Source organism: Lutra lutra, chromosome 12, assembly GCF_902655055.1.
Source record: "Lutra lutra chromosome 12, mLutLut1.2, whole genome shotgun sequence".
Taxonomy (NCBI): Eukaryota; Metazoa; Chordata; class Mammalia; order Carnivora; family Mustelidae; genus Lutra; species Lutra lutra.
In genome coordinates this window covers 13,233,273-13,249,175 of record NC_062289.1, presented here as the reverse complement: position 1 = coordinate 13,249,175, position 15,903 = coordinate 13,233,273, and the positions used below count along the sequence as shown (strand labels likewise).

Sequence of the window (15,903 nt, the reverse complement as noted above, 5' to 3'; positions counted from 1 at the left end):
TCCATAGGCCTTGGAAAAGCTCATCTAAAGGAGATTGTGTGCAAGAATTTCTAAGGAATGTTTAGAAAGCAAAAACAGTGAGAGAACTTGGGATAGATATGAAGACACGTGGTCTTGGTTAGCTTCTCTAGAAGCAGTGCTGCAGATAGGAGTTCTTGTTCAGGGAGTTTTCTGGGTGGGGAGGAGAGGAGAGGGTTTCCTTGAGAGAAGCAGGACAGGGAAGGGAAACCTGTTCATCAATCATGTCTCAGCTACAGGCTGGATTCACTCTGATCCTGTGGCTGAAGCTCTGGAGGACAAATTACACTACAAAATGAGTCCTGTTTTGTTGCAAGGGGACTGTCCTGTCCTTTTATATCCTTATGCCAGTGAGTCACAGCTGAGGTGTGCCCTGGCTGGGGGTGGCATGCTGTGTGGCTCCCACTTGAATTGTCAGCCAGAACGGCAGCCTCATGACATCATGACAGGAGCACTGGCTGGCAAAGGGAATCTGCTTGGGACCCAGCAGCAACCATTACATTAAAGGCTTGAAGAAGAAAAATGTCACATGCCAATATCAGTCACAGATGGGCAGAGATTGTGCCCAAACTTGGGATAGGTGGGGAACCCCTGAGTACTCTGGTTCAGGGCTTAATTATTTTCATGTCCTCACTTGGAAGCACTGGAACCACTTTTATGGTTTCCAAGTGTCAATGTATTTTCTACCATTGGGACATTTTTGATACTGGGAGGAGAGAGCTGATGAAATAGTAGGTTAGGGAGGGGTCCAGCCATTGGAGGCTGTGATGACATTGAAGATTAGGTTTAGGAAGAACAAGGATGAGAATCTGTAACCAGAGGGGGGAATTTTGGAGACCAGTAATTTACAGTAGGAGCAGTTCCTGGTGGTGATGACACCCAAAGTGTGACCATGTATGTGGATCTCAGAGGAGAGGGAAGGGGAGGGTCAGGAAAGTGTGACATGCCCCCAGTATGGACTGTGAAGATATACAGAGGGGTGGTGGGGTTAGAGAAGACAGGAAGAACTTGTGTGTGCAGAGTGGTGGATGGGGGGCGATATGGTTGGGGAAAGAAGGGGTAAGTCTCTAAGGGGAACACTGAAGGTGATCAAAGGAAGAAATGCTTCATGCAGAGCAAGAGCACGGCACGAGGCATGGGAACCTGGCTTCCTGAACCCAAGATAAGAGCAGTGGTCTCAGCGAAGAATGTGGGATGTGTGGTCTGCAGGGGAAAGCTAGGCCTCCCTGTGAAAGTGCCTGGTAGAGAAAATGCATTAGGACAAAGCAGAAGTCTTGTGGAGGTAGCTGGGCCATTGAACAGGGGGTCTAGGGTTACAGAAAAAGGAATTAGAAGACAAATACTGATAGGCATGTTCAAACATAAAGCATTATTGCCAACTCAAAGACTTCATACCATTTAAAAAAAACCAGCATCTTCATTTCAATGGCATCCAGTCTTAACTCCATAACCACATGCTGATTCTTTCCAAATCTTACTCAATTGGTGTATCTCTCAGTGACAATGAGAAGGTAAAATTAATTAAATACTGTTTTGAGTTTGCTTAAAGAGCTGTAATCAGAATATTAAAAAACAGAAGGTGAATTGTGAGTGTTGAGATTGGCACATATATTACCCGTGCCCTTAGAAGGTGTATCACTGAGCTACTTCCTTTGGCAGACTTGCAGGTGAGAGGGAAGAGTTAAGATGTCCTTCTACGATTTGTTTCTTGGCAACAATGACAAATCTTCATACCCTTTTCCCAAGACTAAAGCTGAGAATAGTCCAAGAACTGTTTATTTTTTTAATTTTTTTTTAAAGATTTTATTTATTTATTTGACAGAGAGAGATCACAAGTAGATGGAGAGGCAGGCAGAGAGAGAGAGGGAAGCAGGCTTCTTGCTGAGCAGAGAGCCCGATGTGGGACTTGATCCCAGGACCCTGAGATCATGACCTGAGCCGAAGGCAGCGGCTTAACCCACTGAGCTACCCAGGCGCCCTATTTTTTTAATTTTTTATGTCAATTAAATTTAATTAACATACAGTGTATTAACATACAGTTTCAGAGGTAGAATTCAGTGACTCATTAGTTACAAACCTAGTGTGCATTACATCAGGTGCCCTCCTTAATGACCATCACCCTTCTTTTTTTTTTTTTTTTAAAGATTTTATTTATTTATTTGACACAGAGACAGATCACAAGTAGGCAGAGAGGCAGGCAGAGAGAGAGGGGGGGAAGCAGGCTCCCCGCTGAGCAGAGAGCATGATGTGGGGCTCGATCCCAGGGTCCTGGGATCAGACCTGAGCCGAAGGCAGAGGCTTTAACCCACTGAGCCACACAGGCGCTCCCCCATCACCCTTCTTAATGCCCATCACATTCCCCCACCAATCTCCCACCTAGGACCCCTTGGTTTGTTCTCTATAGTGAAGAGTCTCTATGGTTTGCCTCCCTCTCTGCTTTCCTCTTGTTTTATTTTTCTTTCCCTTCCCCTATGTTTAGCTGTTTTGTTTCTTAAATTCTCCACATGAGTGAAATCATATGGTATTTGTCTCTCTCTGATTGACTTATTTCGATTAGCATAATACTCTCTAGCTCCATCCACATCATTGCAAATGGTAAGATTTCACTCTTTTTGATGGCTGAGTAATATTCTCTCTCTCCCTCTCTCTCTCACTCTACACACACACACACACACACACACACACACACACACACACACACACCACCTTTTCTTTATCTATTCATCTGTAGATGTATATCTGGGCTCTTTTCCATATTTTGGCAGTTGTGGACATTGCTGCTATAAACATTGGGTTGCTTGTGTCCCTTTGAATCACTATGCTTGTCTTTTGGATAAATACCTAGTAGAAACATTGTTTCTTAAATGGACTAGTAGAGACAATGGGGATACCTCTGGATTAGCAGAAAATAACTGGAATTTGGAGATGTAATTTATTGATTTTTTTTAAATAGTGTTGTTTTCCTGAAATCAGGGAGCTTGTTGGATGTTTATGAATTATTGGCCCTTAGACCAGTGTTTGGTACATAGTAGACGCTCAGCAAATGTTTACTGAGTCAACTAAAATGAGGGATTTCATAATTCATGGAAAGAATGCTTGGGAACAAGAGTGGTGGGTGGTGTATATATGTGTGTGGTCACTGCCTGTCCCAAATTTCTCACTAATTTTTCTGGTTCTTTTCTAGCAAGATAGCTTTCTTTCATTTTCTTCTTTTCATTTGATATCTTAATAATACAACTGCTAAGTTAACTTTATTGCAGAGACTGGGCTTGTCAGGACCCAGCCTTGTACACCCACGGTAAGTAAAGTATGCATTAAATCAGATCTTCGTTAAGCTATAAACCAGTGGTTTCCAACCTTGGCTGCACATCGTAATCACCTGGGGTGATAAAAATTCCAATGTCTTATTCTCACCCTAGAAAATGCTCACTTAAGTTGTCTGGGCATTGTTTTTGTTTGTTTGTTTCCCAGGAGATTTTAATGTGTATCTAAGATGGAGAACCAGTGCTCTGCACAATTTTTTCCAGAGGATCCCTAAGATCACTGGGGAGGAAGGCCCTTTCATGGTCTTTCCACCTGGGCCCAAAATTCACTTGACTTGGCCATCTTGTCCTGAGTTGAGCTCCTGCTTTTAGTCTTATTTTGCTGTCTGGTTGATTTTTATCTCTTTATGCTTGGAATTCCAAAATCCTTTATAAGGGAATTCAAGAATTTACACTCTATTCCTCTACGTCATAAGGTGCACCCTTTTTGAGTTCCCAGAACAATTGCTGACAAGTGCATAACTTTATGGCTACGAGTGGAAGAAATAGGAAATCCAATCCTCAGTTTTGTCAAAAACCGTGTATCCTAATTTTTATTAGGGAAATCGTCATTGAGAAATCAAAGGTTGTTTCACTGGAAAGGCAACGATAATGACTAGGGAGAGGCAGAGAGAGCACTATAAATTTAAGATCTCAACAACTCATGTTACATATGTTTCCTGGTTCCTTGTCAGCCACCTCTGTCTCTTCAAAAATCAGGTAAGTTCTTTCTTTGGCTTTAATTGAAGACTTCTGTGTTTTAAGAACACTTGAGGTTTGTTGATTTGAGAGAAGCAGTTTTGTTGTGCATAGTTTTTCTTGGGTTGGTTTTATTTAAAGTCAGAGCCTACACAGCCATGACAGTGTATCTTCATCTTGTTTGACAGTAAGTTAATTCATTTTATTTCTCCGTTAACTTGCAAGGAATCCCCACAAGGCAACTTGGGGGTTTTAACAGCAGATGTAGAATGCCTTAGCAGGGATGGGCCCTTGATGGCCAAAACCCTTCAAAGTATTTAAGCTTGCAAAAAATTTTATTCTGCATTAATTTCATTCTTGTTTTAGGATTTTTCTGAAAGCCTTTGTAAACTACTTATAACATAGCTGGTGGGGAAGAAATTATAAAGTGTGTTTTATTTGTTTATTTATTTTTAAAAAGATTTTATTTATTTATTTGACACAGAGAGAGATCACAAGTAGGCAAAGAGGCAGGAAGAGAGATTGGGGGAAGTAGGCTCCCTGCCAAGCAGAGAACCCAATGCGGGGCTCGATCCCAGGACCCTGAGCCATGACTGGAGCCAAAGGCAGAGGCTTAACCCACTGAGCCACCCAGGCACCCCAAAGTGTGTTTTATTTATTTTGGTAAATATTAATTGCTCTTCAAAATTATTTCTTTTTGTGTGAGATAATGAAAGTAATATGAACTCATGGTACAAGCCTGAAACAATATAGAAAAGTATAGAAAAGAAAACACTCTCGTTCCTACTTAATAATCCATGGCAAAAAGTTATATCTTTGTCGCTCAGGGAAAATTCAGTCCAGAGTCAAGTTTGTATGCAGTTAGGGATTGGGGTTTCAGAGAATGAATGTAACATGCCATTCTCTGCACTAGATCTCAATCTTGAGAAATAGAAAAGATTGAGGAGCCTATATTGGCTTTATTATTTTAAGGCTGGATTGGAGAACACTGCTTGGACCTGAGGTCGGCAGGGATTCCTAGGTCTTCCCCTGGTCTGGCCATGGGCCAGCAGCTGGACAGCTAGACAGGAATAGGCAAGGGCTGGGCCTGCCCGGGGAAGATTAGCACAGGAGGAGGTAGTGGGCAGGCAGATACAGGCAGGCTCTGGGAGAGGATGAGAGAGAAGGAAACCATTTAGGCGTTAACCCTGCTGCCTGGGGAAATGAGAACGGAAACACTGTATGCCGCCAGATTGATTCATGTCTCCTGCTCAGAGAAGACCGAGAGAGGGGGGAGAAGCCGACTGCAGTGAGTTTTCCCTGGGAGGGTGAAAATCTCTGTTTTCTGAATCACTGCAGGGAGGGGAAGAGAAGCAGGAAGGGCTCCTGTGATATAAAGCAATTCAAATAAGTGAGATGTTCTTGTTTGGTTTTTGACTGTTGTTGTTCCAGATCTTGCTGGAATTTCATGGATTCACCTGGTGCAGCATACACTCAGTTTGGGTTTAATCTCTTCCAAAAGCTGAATAAAATACAAGATGGCAACATCTTCTTTTCCCCTGTGGGCATTTCAGCTGCCATTGGCATGCTCGTCCTGGAGGCCCGAGAAGCTGCCGCGGTCCAGTTACAGAAGGTAGGGAGGCTCTCACTGCTGTCCCACACGGGCTGGTCTCTGGAGGCAGCCAGCCAGCATTACTTTGAAATGGGGTTGGGAAACCAAGAATGCATATGAAGACACAGAGCAATTTCAGATCTGTCAGGGAAGTCCTCCTCCTTCTCCAAATACTGCCATGCCATCTGTTCTCTGGTGCTTGAAATTCCTTTGAGTGGGGATTGATGTGGCCTTGTTCAAAGTCATTAACCTCATAATTAAATATAGAGTGTGAAGAACAGAACCTACAGGAAGAAGTTGCGTAGTCCCCACTGGGCCATAAATGACACATCAAATATCAATACATGAATGGCCAAACCACCGTAGACGAGATCAATGGTTGAGACCTTTGTTTGATTTTGCAAAGGAGAGAAATATGACCTGTTTACCACTGATGTTTCTTTAACATTTTACTAATTCTGTGTGAGGGTTTCTCTGTTCTGACCACAACCAGACTATTTTCTGTCCCTTCCAGATGCTTTTCTCTGAAAAAGACGCAGAGAGCTCAAGAGTCAAAACCGAAGAAAAAATGGTGAGGAGACAGGTGTTGCAACCTTCAGGATGGCTGCTTCATTGATGTGGGCTCCCTGGGAAAATGTGTAGGAGAGCTAATAGTTTATACTTATTTTTAAGTAATTACAAACACTGCAGCCAAGTGGGGTTGCTAGTATTTTACAATAATACACCCTTAATATTAAGGGGAGACTTTTAAAAAAAGATTTACTTATTTAGAGAGGGGGAGAGAGAGCATGAACTGGTGGAGAGGCAGAGGGAGAGGGAGAGGGAGAGGGAGAGGGAGAGAAAGAGCCCATGATGTGAGGCATGATCTCAGGATTCTGAGATCATGACCCGAGCTGAAACCAAGGGTCAGATGCTCAACCGACTGAGCCACCCACGTGCCTTGAGGAGACTTTAAAGCACCTTGACCACTCTGATGTTAAGTGTTCATAGACTGCAAAGTCCCTGTGGCAGTGTGAATGGGTTTAAGAGTTAAACAGATTTGAGTTCAAATCCTGACCTAGTGACTTAATAGCCATGCTACCTTGGGCAAGTTATTTTCTTTGAGCCTCCATGATGTGTCCAGTGGAGTGTCTGGAACACACTGGTGACTCACCCAGTAATGATGGTGGTGGTAATAGGCAATGCTATTACTCCATTCCATTTTTATTTTAAGTCCCCTTGTTGATATTTTATTTTAAAAATATATTAGCACAGGACCACTGACTTCTTAGGGTCTCTTCCAGCTCTAGGGATGTAGTATTCCTTACCTAAAGGATAATCTGCTCAAATGTGGGGAAGTTCATTGGTCAGGGCTGGAACCTAGAGATGGTTAGAGCTCTCAGGAGGGGCACATCTGCCTGACAGTAGTCATAGCTCAATCCCAGATGCTCATAAAATCATAGCTCCAATCACCCAGAAATATGAGCTGTTCATTTCACAGTCCCACATGGCCAGGTTGTCTGGTTGACTCAGTGGCATATGTGGAGAGTCAGGATTCCTCACAAAATTTGTACAACAGAATTGGGTCACACAGTTGCTCCACTGTCCACTCAATCAAGAAACACAGTTGTTTTTAGAGCCTTCTCCCTCTCAAGTATAGTAGCTTGTACAGAATCTTTATGGGAATTAGAAAAACAAACACCCCATTGGATAGGTGCCCACTCCTGGCTTGGTGATGGGGCTGAGGGTTGAATTCCAGCTTTGTGCAGGTCACAAACTGTATGGCTCTGCATAGCAACTCTGTCCATTCCTCAGGAATTTTCTGTGAGACACAGAGGTACAAAAAAGAATAGAATTACTGACTGAATGGATATTAGGACTGGGGCCTGTCTTGTAGGCCATCCACTCTAATCTCCTTTCTTAATAGACGAGAAAACAGATGAGTAGAATGAGCTGCCCAAAGATATGCCAGATGTACATTTGATTATATTACATGAATTCAGAGTATTCTGAGCTTTGCTTTTAAAAACTGAATTTCAAGATCTTAGTAGGAGATGTTGACGATTTTAAGATTTGTTGAAGGAGGGGCGCCTGGGTGGCTCAGCGGGTTAGGCCGCTGCCTTCGGCTCAGGTCATGATCTCAGGGTCCTGGGATCAAGCCCCACTGCTTCCTCCTCTCTCTGCCTGCCTCTCTGCCTGCTTGTGATCTTTCTGTCAAATAAATAAAATCTTAAAAAAAAAAATTTGTTGAAGGAAAACTGCTTTACTACTCACACTTCTGACACCAAATGTGGGTATTTTTTTCTCCTCACATTAAACAATTGTGATATTAACTGCCTGCAGTCAGAGCAGACCCCAAAATTAAGGGCTCCATTCCACGAGACTTGCCCTACTTCAGATGCCAATTGTAAGGAAGTGAGTTCCCAGATTACCCACACTTCTCTCCAACTTGGCTATAAATCACAGGATCCCATTACCCCCTACTTAGGTTTGATAATTTGCTATAATGGCCCACAGAACTCAGGGAAACACTAGTTTACTGTAAAGGATACAAGGCAGATGAACAGGCAGATGAAGAGTTATATAGGGTTAGGTCTCAAATTGTCCCAAGAGCAAGAGCTCTATCCCTGCAGATTTTGGAGTTATCACCCCCCCCACCCAACACATGAATGTTAAACACTATAGTTCAGGGTTTTTTATGAAAGCTTTATCATATAGGCATGATCAATTATTAGCTCTGTCTCTAGCCCTTCTCCTTTTCCTGGAAGATGGGAAATGGGCCTGAAAATTCTAAGCTTGTAATTATGTAATTAATAATTATGGTTTGGTCTTTTCTGGTGACCAGCTCCCCCCACACTCCCCCTTGAAGCTGTTCAGGAGCCTACCAAGAGTTGTTTTATTAGAACAAAAGATGCTCCTATACCTGGAAATTCCAAGGGATTTAGGAGTTCTGTGTCAGGAACTGGGATCAAAGAGCAAATATTAAAAACAAAAGATGCTCCAGGTACCCCTATCACTCAGCAAATTACAAGGCTTAAAAATTCTGTTAGGAATTGGAGAAAGAGACCAAATATACATTTTTTAATGTAACAGATGTAAAATATTTTATTAATTTTTATATATTATTTTTGTTGAAATAATATATAATACTTATATATTAATATATAATTATGTATTATAGTTACATTGAAATGATGTTTAGATAGATTTGGTTGGAAAAAATGTAATATTAAGTTTGATTCCATCTGTTTCTTTTTACTTTTAAGAATGTAGTTATGGAAAATCTAAGATTATATATGTGGTTCACATTTGTGCCTTGCATTGTATTTCTATGGGACAGTAATCGTCTACAGTTTTACCTGGAAGGTATGGTTTATGTGTGTTTGACTTCATTAAATATTAACAAATTGTTTGCCAATGGGATTATACCAATATGTATTCCACTTAGCCGTGTGCATTGGCCAATCTCATACAATTGTACAGAGAGAGTGGGACCTGACCCCACTGGCTTCGAAATCCCCAGTCATTGATATTCATGTACAGTTGACCCTTGAATAACATGGGGTTGAATGGCACAGGTCCACTTAGATGAGAATTTCCTTTGGATAAATGTAACACAGTACTATAAATGTATTTTCTCTTCCTTAGGATTTCCTTAATAACATTTTCTTTTCTTAAGCCTACTTTATTGTAAGAATACAGCACATTATACATATATATGTATACAGATATATATGTACATATACATATATATATGTATGTATACATAATGTATATTTTGTTTTGATTTTGAAGATTGGCAAGATTAACAAGACAGAAGAAATACATTACCAGTTCCAAGAGTTTTTGGATGAGATATGCAAACCCACTAGTGATTATGAACTAAAAATAACCAACAAGCTATTTGGAGAAAAGACATACCTCTTCCTTCAAGTAAGTTTTGCTGTGTCCACCACATCTGTGAGTGGTATTCATGAATGGCCAATGGCCCTTTTAGGACTGTGGGTCCTGAAGACATACTGCCTAAGCTGATGGCTTGGTTTAGCCCATATCACTGAGTGTGTTCCCCTGCCTGTTCTCCAGACATCCAGACTCTTTGGGAGTTTCTTTTTAATTCTGGCAGTCTAATTCTGAGTTTTGCCTTAACCCTATTGCACCTCAAAAAACGTGTATGGAAGTACTCAAAGTGATTTCCCAGGTCCCAAATTCCCTGCTAACAATATTAGTCATCTTAATGTAGAAACACATTTATTTAGATATGTAGGAAATATATAGATTGAATTTTTCAACCTTTGTATTCTTTCTCTGTTCCTCCTAAAGAAATACTTAGATTACGTGGAAAAATATTACCATGCCTCTCTGGAACCTGTTGATTTTGTAAATGCAGCAGATGAAACTCGAAAAAAGATTAACTCCTGGGTTGAAAGCCAAACAAATGGTAGAGTATGGATCGGTCATTCAACATAAAACACTTCTTGAGTACCTGCTCTGAGAGAAGACCTGAACTTGACACTGCATGTGGGGCCAGGCTGTACAAGATTTGGGGAGGTGAAAACTTGAGATAAATTTTTCAGGGTTAGAAGGACAGCACTGGGCTCGAGGAATGGGAAAAGACCCTACAGATAGTGGAATGGTCTCAGCAAATGGGAGGGAGCTGAGGGGCACCAGAGAGGGACCAAAGAAAGCCAACTTCTTGGAAACACATAGTGGAGAATGATTTGCACAAGGTTGTGGATCATGGTATCTGTGGGGCTCCTGAAACTGGACTCCTGTCTCTGTTGGGTTCACATCTTTTCCTTTATATCAGATCCTTCCTTTCTGAGTCTGGGTCCATAAGTGGAAATGTCACAGGGTTTTTCCTTTCTCTTTGTCAAGTGAGAAACTTTCAGTCTCTTCCCATCAAGACTTGCCTTTTACTACCTGTAGCTGGGGCTGCCCAGGCTTCATCTCCACTTGAGCGTTATGCAGTGGTGATAACAACTTTCAGCCTCATCCACGACAGAGAGCTTGACAGAGCCTTCACTTCTTCCTCCCTCTTTATCCCCTAGCATGAGGCAAATGCTTAAGAAACACCAGATGGGACTATTAATATGGAAATAGACCTTAGGGAGCAAGAGCTGATACTTTAGTGTTAGAGTTTCAGAATACATTTTTTTAAAAATTCCAGTTATTAGGAAGACATTATTATTTCACAGTCCATTTTTGGGTCTTTATACTTAGTCCCAAAAATGAAATAAAATTTGAAAGAGCAGGAAAAAAGAGGGCCTATCAAATGGTTGATTGAAGGCAGTATTTAGTGTGGAATAGGCTAATCCCAGGGACAAAAACATTAGCACCTTTTTCCAGTAATAGAATAAATCTCTAAGTTTTGGCTGGTAACTATATCAAATGGGTAAAAATAATAACAGGTAACACTTACTGAATGCTTCTTAAGAGCCAGATAACTATAAGTGCTTTACACATATTAAGTCATTTATTCCTTGCAATAACTCTTTGAGGCAGGTTTTATTCCTGTTTTACAGATTTGGAAACTGAGGCACAGAGAGCTTAAATAACTTGTCTGAGATTCCTCAACCTGTAAGAGGCAAAACTGGATGCTAACAGAGGCAATCTGATCCCAGAGCTTGAACTCTTAACCATCACACCTCAATTTATCCAATGGGATAAATAGGAGATGGGCAAAGTGAGAACCTCCCTACGATTCTGCCAGCAAACCTGTTGTCGGCAAGGCCTTCAGGTGCTGACCTGGCTGAGTTTTTAATGATGAGTCAAGTCTATCTGCATCATATCTGCTATGCATAGCACTTGTGGTTTTGAAGATGGGCCAATTTTTTTGTTGTTGTTCGTTTCCAGAAAAAATCAAGGACCTGTTTCCAGATGGTTCTGTAAACAGCTTCACCAAGCTGGTGCTGGTGAACATAGTTTATTTTAAAGGGCAATGGGACAAGGAGTTTAAGAAAGAAAATACCAAGGAGGAGGAATTTTGGCTGAATAAGGTATGGTCCTTTATTTATGTGTTGTGTTTATACATGGAATGTAAAATCTAAAGTCATATTGAGCAAATGTGGTAGATAGCAAAGGCTACTCTGAGGCTCTGATCTTTAGCATTGTTTTCTGTTGAGCTAATTATTTTGCTGAGCTAATTTGGTCATCTTATGCCTCTTTTGACATGGCATGCTCTGTTATTTTGTTGCAGAGTACAAGCAAATCTGTGCCAATGATGACACAGTGCCATTCTTTTAGCTTCACTTTCCTGGAGGACTTACAAGCCCAAATCCTGGGGATTCCATATAAAAACAATGACTTAAGCATGTTTGTGTTGCTGCCCAATGACATCGATGGTCTGGATAAGGTAAAAACCTTGTGTCTCCCCAATCTTACTTTCATTTCCTGAAGCTTTGAATCCCAAAGCTAGTTTCTGGGTAAGCCTGGAAACAGGACTTCTGATAGGGAGCTGGCATCTGGCAGTGCCAAGCAGAAAATATCTCTATACATGGATGTCTAAAAGGAGCATTAGATGGTATCAGGTTTATTGGAAACAACCAGAATTAAAATACTTGGGGATGAGCTAAAATGAACAGTTAAGGTCATATGGGAATTCTAAAGATCAGCCACCTTTCTGAGGAATGGTTGATCTCTATGCACCTTTTTCCTAGAAAAATTGCATTTGCACATACAGCAAAGTTTGCATCCTGTTCAGCAGGCTATTAGACCTCCTGAATTTCTGTCTTGGACCATTAATTTCTTTTTAAAGATATTATTATTTTTTTTTTGGAGCAGTTTTAGGTTTACAGCAAAGTCGAGAGAAAGGTACAGAGATTTTCCATGTATCCCCTGGCCCTACACATACATAGCTTCCCTCATCATCAACATAACTTATCAGAATGGTAATTTCTTTTAAACCAAGGATGAACCTACATCAACACATAATCATCATCCCAAATCCATAAGACCTTTAACCTTGAACCTGTTGATTTAGTTTTTTGATTTAAACTTAGACTAAGATATCACTTAGAATGGGTCCAGTACATGGAAGCACTCAATAAATGATAGACACTCTATTATTATAATACTAGATGCTGTTCTGCTGCTGTGAAACATCTCTAGTAGCATTATACATTGGAAAAATTTGGGACAGCAAAATGGCAATATGTATGAAAGCTTTAACTCTATGGTCAGTTAATCTTCAACAAAACAGGAAAAAATATACAGTGGAAAAAAGACAGTCTCTTCAATAAATGGTGCTGGGAAAACTGGGTAGCTATATGTAGAAGAATGAAACTCGACCATTCTCTTACACCATACACAAAGATAAACTCAAAATGGATAAAAGATCTCAACATGAGACAGGAATTCATCAGAATCCTAGAGGAGAACATAGGCAGTAATCTCTTCGATATCAGCCACAGCAACTTCTTTCAAGATATGTCTCCAAAGGCAAAGGAAACAAAAGCCAAAATAAACTTTTGGGACTTCATCAAAATCAAAAGCTTCTGCACAGCAAAAGAAACAGTCAAGAAAACAAAGAGGCAACCCACAGAATGGAGAAGATATTTGCAAATGACAGTAGACAAAAGATTGATATCCAGGATCTATAAAGAACTCAAACTCAACACACACAAAACAGACAATCATATCAAAAAATGGGCAGAAGATATGAACAGACACTTCTCCAATGAAGACATACAAATGGCTATCAGACACATGAAAAATGTTCATCATCACTAGCCATCAGGGAGATTCAAATTAAAACCACACTGAGATATCACCTTATACCAGTTAGAATGGCCAAAATTAGCACGACAGGAAACAACATGTGTTGGAGGGGATGTGGAGAAAGGGGAACCCTCTTACACTGTTGGTGGGAATGCAAGTTGGTGCAGCCTCTTTGGAGAACAGTGTGGAGATTCCTCAAGAAATTAAAAATAGAACTTCCCTATAACCCTGCAATTGCACTACTGGGTATTTACCCCAAAGATACAGATGTAGTGAAAAGAAGGGCCATCTGTACCCCAATGTTTATAGCAGCAATGGCCATGGTCGCCAAACTGGAAAGAACCAAGATGCCCTTCAACGGACGAATGGATAAGGAAGATGTGGTCCATATACACTATGGAGTATTATGCCTCCGTCAGAAAGGATGAATACCCAACTTTTGTAGCAACATGGACGGGACTGGAAGAGATTATGCTGAGTGAAATAAGTCAAGCAGAGAGAGTCAATTATCATATGGTCTCACTTATTTGTGGAGCATAACAAATAGCATGGAGGACATGGGGAGTTAGGAGAAGGCATTTGGGGGAAATTGGAAGGGGAGGTGAGCAATGAGTGACTATGGACTCTGAAAAACAATCTGAAGGGTATGAAGAGGTGGGGGGGTGGGAGGTTGGGGGAACCAGGTGGTGGGTATTAGAGAGGGCACAGACTGCATGGAGCACTGAGTGTGGTACAAAAACAATGAATACTGTTATGCTGAAAATAAATAAAAAAAATTAAAAATAAAAAAATGTGATAAGCAAAAAAAAAAAAAAAGAGTATTTATACTCTGACCCCAAAAATCCCAGTTGTGAGGATTGCCTTAGAGAAATAATTTGAAAGAAAAAAATTGCCTTCCTCACCGAAATCAGTAATTTCTGCCTTAAATGCACTAGGATACCTAGTTTGAAATTTATCATCATCATCAATATCATCATTATTTTGGGATCTACAGTATCTATCAGCATCTATCATGCTGGATATGTACTAGAAGACTGTAAAGTGAATGGATGAATATTTGGCAAGATTTATGAGCTTGATGGACTTATCTACCAGTTTGAAGATATTCAGGAGAGATACAGGCTTGTGAAAAGTTTACATTTAAACAAATAACATGGACATTCAAAGAGATTGCAACTATGTAAAAAATATATATAATATAAATTATTTTAATTATAACATTTTAGTTATGTATAATTCATATAAATATACAACTTAATATAATAAACTGTATATCATATAGTCATAAAAGACTACAGGGGAACAGTAAAAAATGAAATGATATATATTAGATTGATAGAATAAGAACTCATTTCTCATCTTTAAAAATTCATTTAATACTATTGAGTTCTCACATATACACAGATTATTTATTTATTTGTCAGAGAGAGAGCGAGCGAGAGCGAGAGAGCGAGTGAGTGAGCACAGGCAGACAGAGTGGCAGGCAGAGACAGAGAGAGAAGCAGGCTCCCTGGCGAGCAACGAGCCGGATGTGGGACTCGATCCTAGGACGCTGGGATCATGACCTGAGCTGAAGGCAGCCTCTTAACCAATCGAGCCACCCAGGCGTTTCTCACATATACACAGATAATTTAAATAAAGAAGTATAAGACAAGTGCCTGCTATATAAAGACTAGAGTCTAGTGAAATAAAATTTTTATTTATTATTAAAATTAATAATTTCTGGTACAAATCAGTGTTGCAGTGTTTCAACTTTGTATTGATAATGTATCACTTTCTCCTCCCCTTTTTTCTTAATAGATTATAGATCAAATAACTCCAGAAAAATTAATAGAGTGGACAAGCGCTGGGCATATGAAAGAAAGGAATGTGATATTGCACTTGCCCCGGTTTGAAGTGGAGGATGGTTATGATCTGGAGGCCGTCTTGTCAGCCATGGGGATGGGGGAAGCCTTCAGCGTGTGCAGAGCTGACTATCCTGGGATGTCCTCACACTCCAGGCTGCACGCGCAGAAGTTCCTGCACAGGTCCTTCGTGGTGGTAACCGAGGAAGGCACTGAGTCTTCGGCAGCCACCGGTGTGGGCTTTGCTCTCACCTCAGAGCCAGGTTGTGAACATTTTCATTGCAATCACCCTTTCCTGTTCTTCATCAAGCACCAGGAATCCAACAGCATCCTCTTCTTTGGTAGATTTTCTTCTCCTTAGGATAGTCATTGCTTTGGCAGAAAACGAGTGGTGGAGTATTATTGAGACTATGGAAATAGCCCAGCCTTCAAACTCAACACACACAAAACAGATAATCATATCAAAAAATGGGCAGAAGATATGAACAGACACTTCTCCAATGAAGACATACAAATGGCTATCAGACACATGAAAAATGTTCATCATCACTAGCCATCAGGGAGATTCAAATTAAAACCACACTGAGATATCACCTTATACCAGTTAGAATGGCCAAAATTAGCACGACAGGAAACAACATGTGTTGGAGGGGATGTGGAGAAAGGGGAACCCTCTTACACTGTTGGTGGGAATGCAAGTTGGTGCAGCCTCTTTGGAGAACAGTGTGGAGATTCCTCAAGAAATTAAAAATAG

The 15,903-nt window shown here is 40.6% G+C and overlaps 1 protein-coding gene across 1 annotated transcript; it reads left to right on the top strand.

The window, feature by feature from the left end:
* Positions 1 to 4,011: 4,011 nt before the first annotated feature.
* Positions 4,012 to 15,510, top strand: SERPINB13 (serpin family B member 13). Its single transcript, XM_047697759.1, has 8 exons — positions 4,012 to 4,040; positions 5,451 to 5,631; positions 6,125 to 6,181; positions 9,394 to 9,522; positions 9,910 to 10,027; positions 11,443 to 11,585; positions 11,786 to 11,941; positions 15,106 to 15,510. The coding sequence occupies exons 2-8, from the start codon at positions 5,467 to 5,469 to the stop codon at positions 15,508 to 15,510; spliced, it is 1,173 nt and encodes a 390-aa protein (XP_047553715.1). The 5' UTR covers positions 4,012 to 4,040; positions 5,451 to 5,466.
* Positions 15,511 to 15,903: the final 393 nt, after the last annotated feature.

Bases quoted from the DNA above. Each gene is read 5' to 3' on its own strand.
- SERPINB13 (XM_047697759.1), top strand. From the start codon at position 5,467: ATGGATTCACCTGGTGCAGCATACACTCAGTTTGGGTTTAATCTCTTC. The intron at 11,586-11,785 runs GTATGGTCCTTT...ATTTTGTTGCAG, and splicing joins AGGAATTTTGGCTGAATAAG to AGTACAAGCAAATCTGTGCC. The intron at 11,942-15,105 runs GTAAAAACCTTG...TTTTCTTAATAG, and splicing joins ACATCGATGGTCTGGATAAG to ATTATAGATCAAATAACTCC.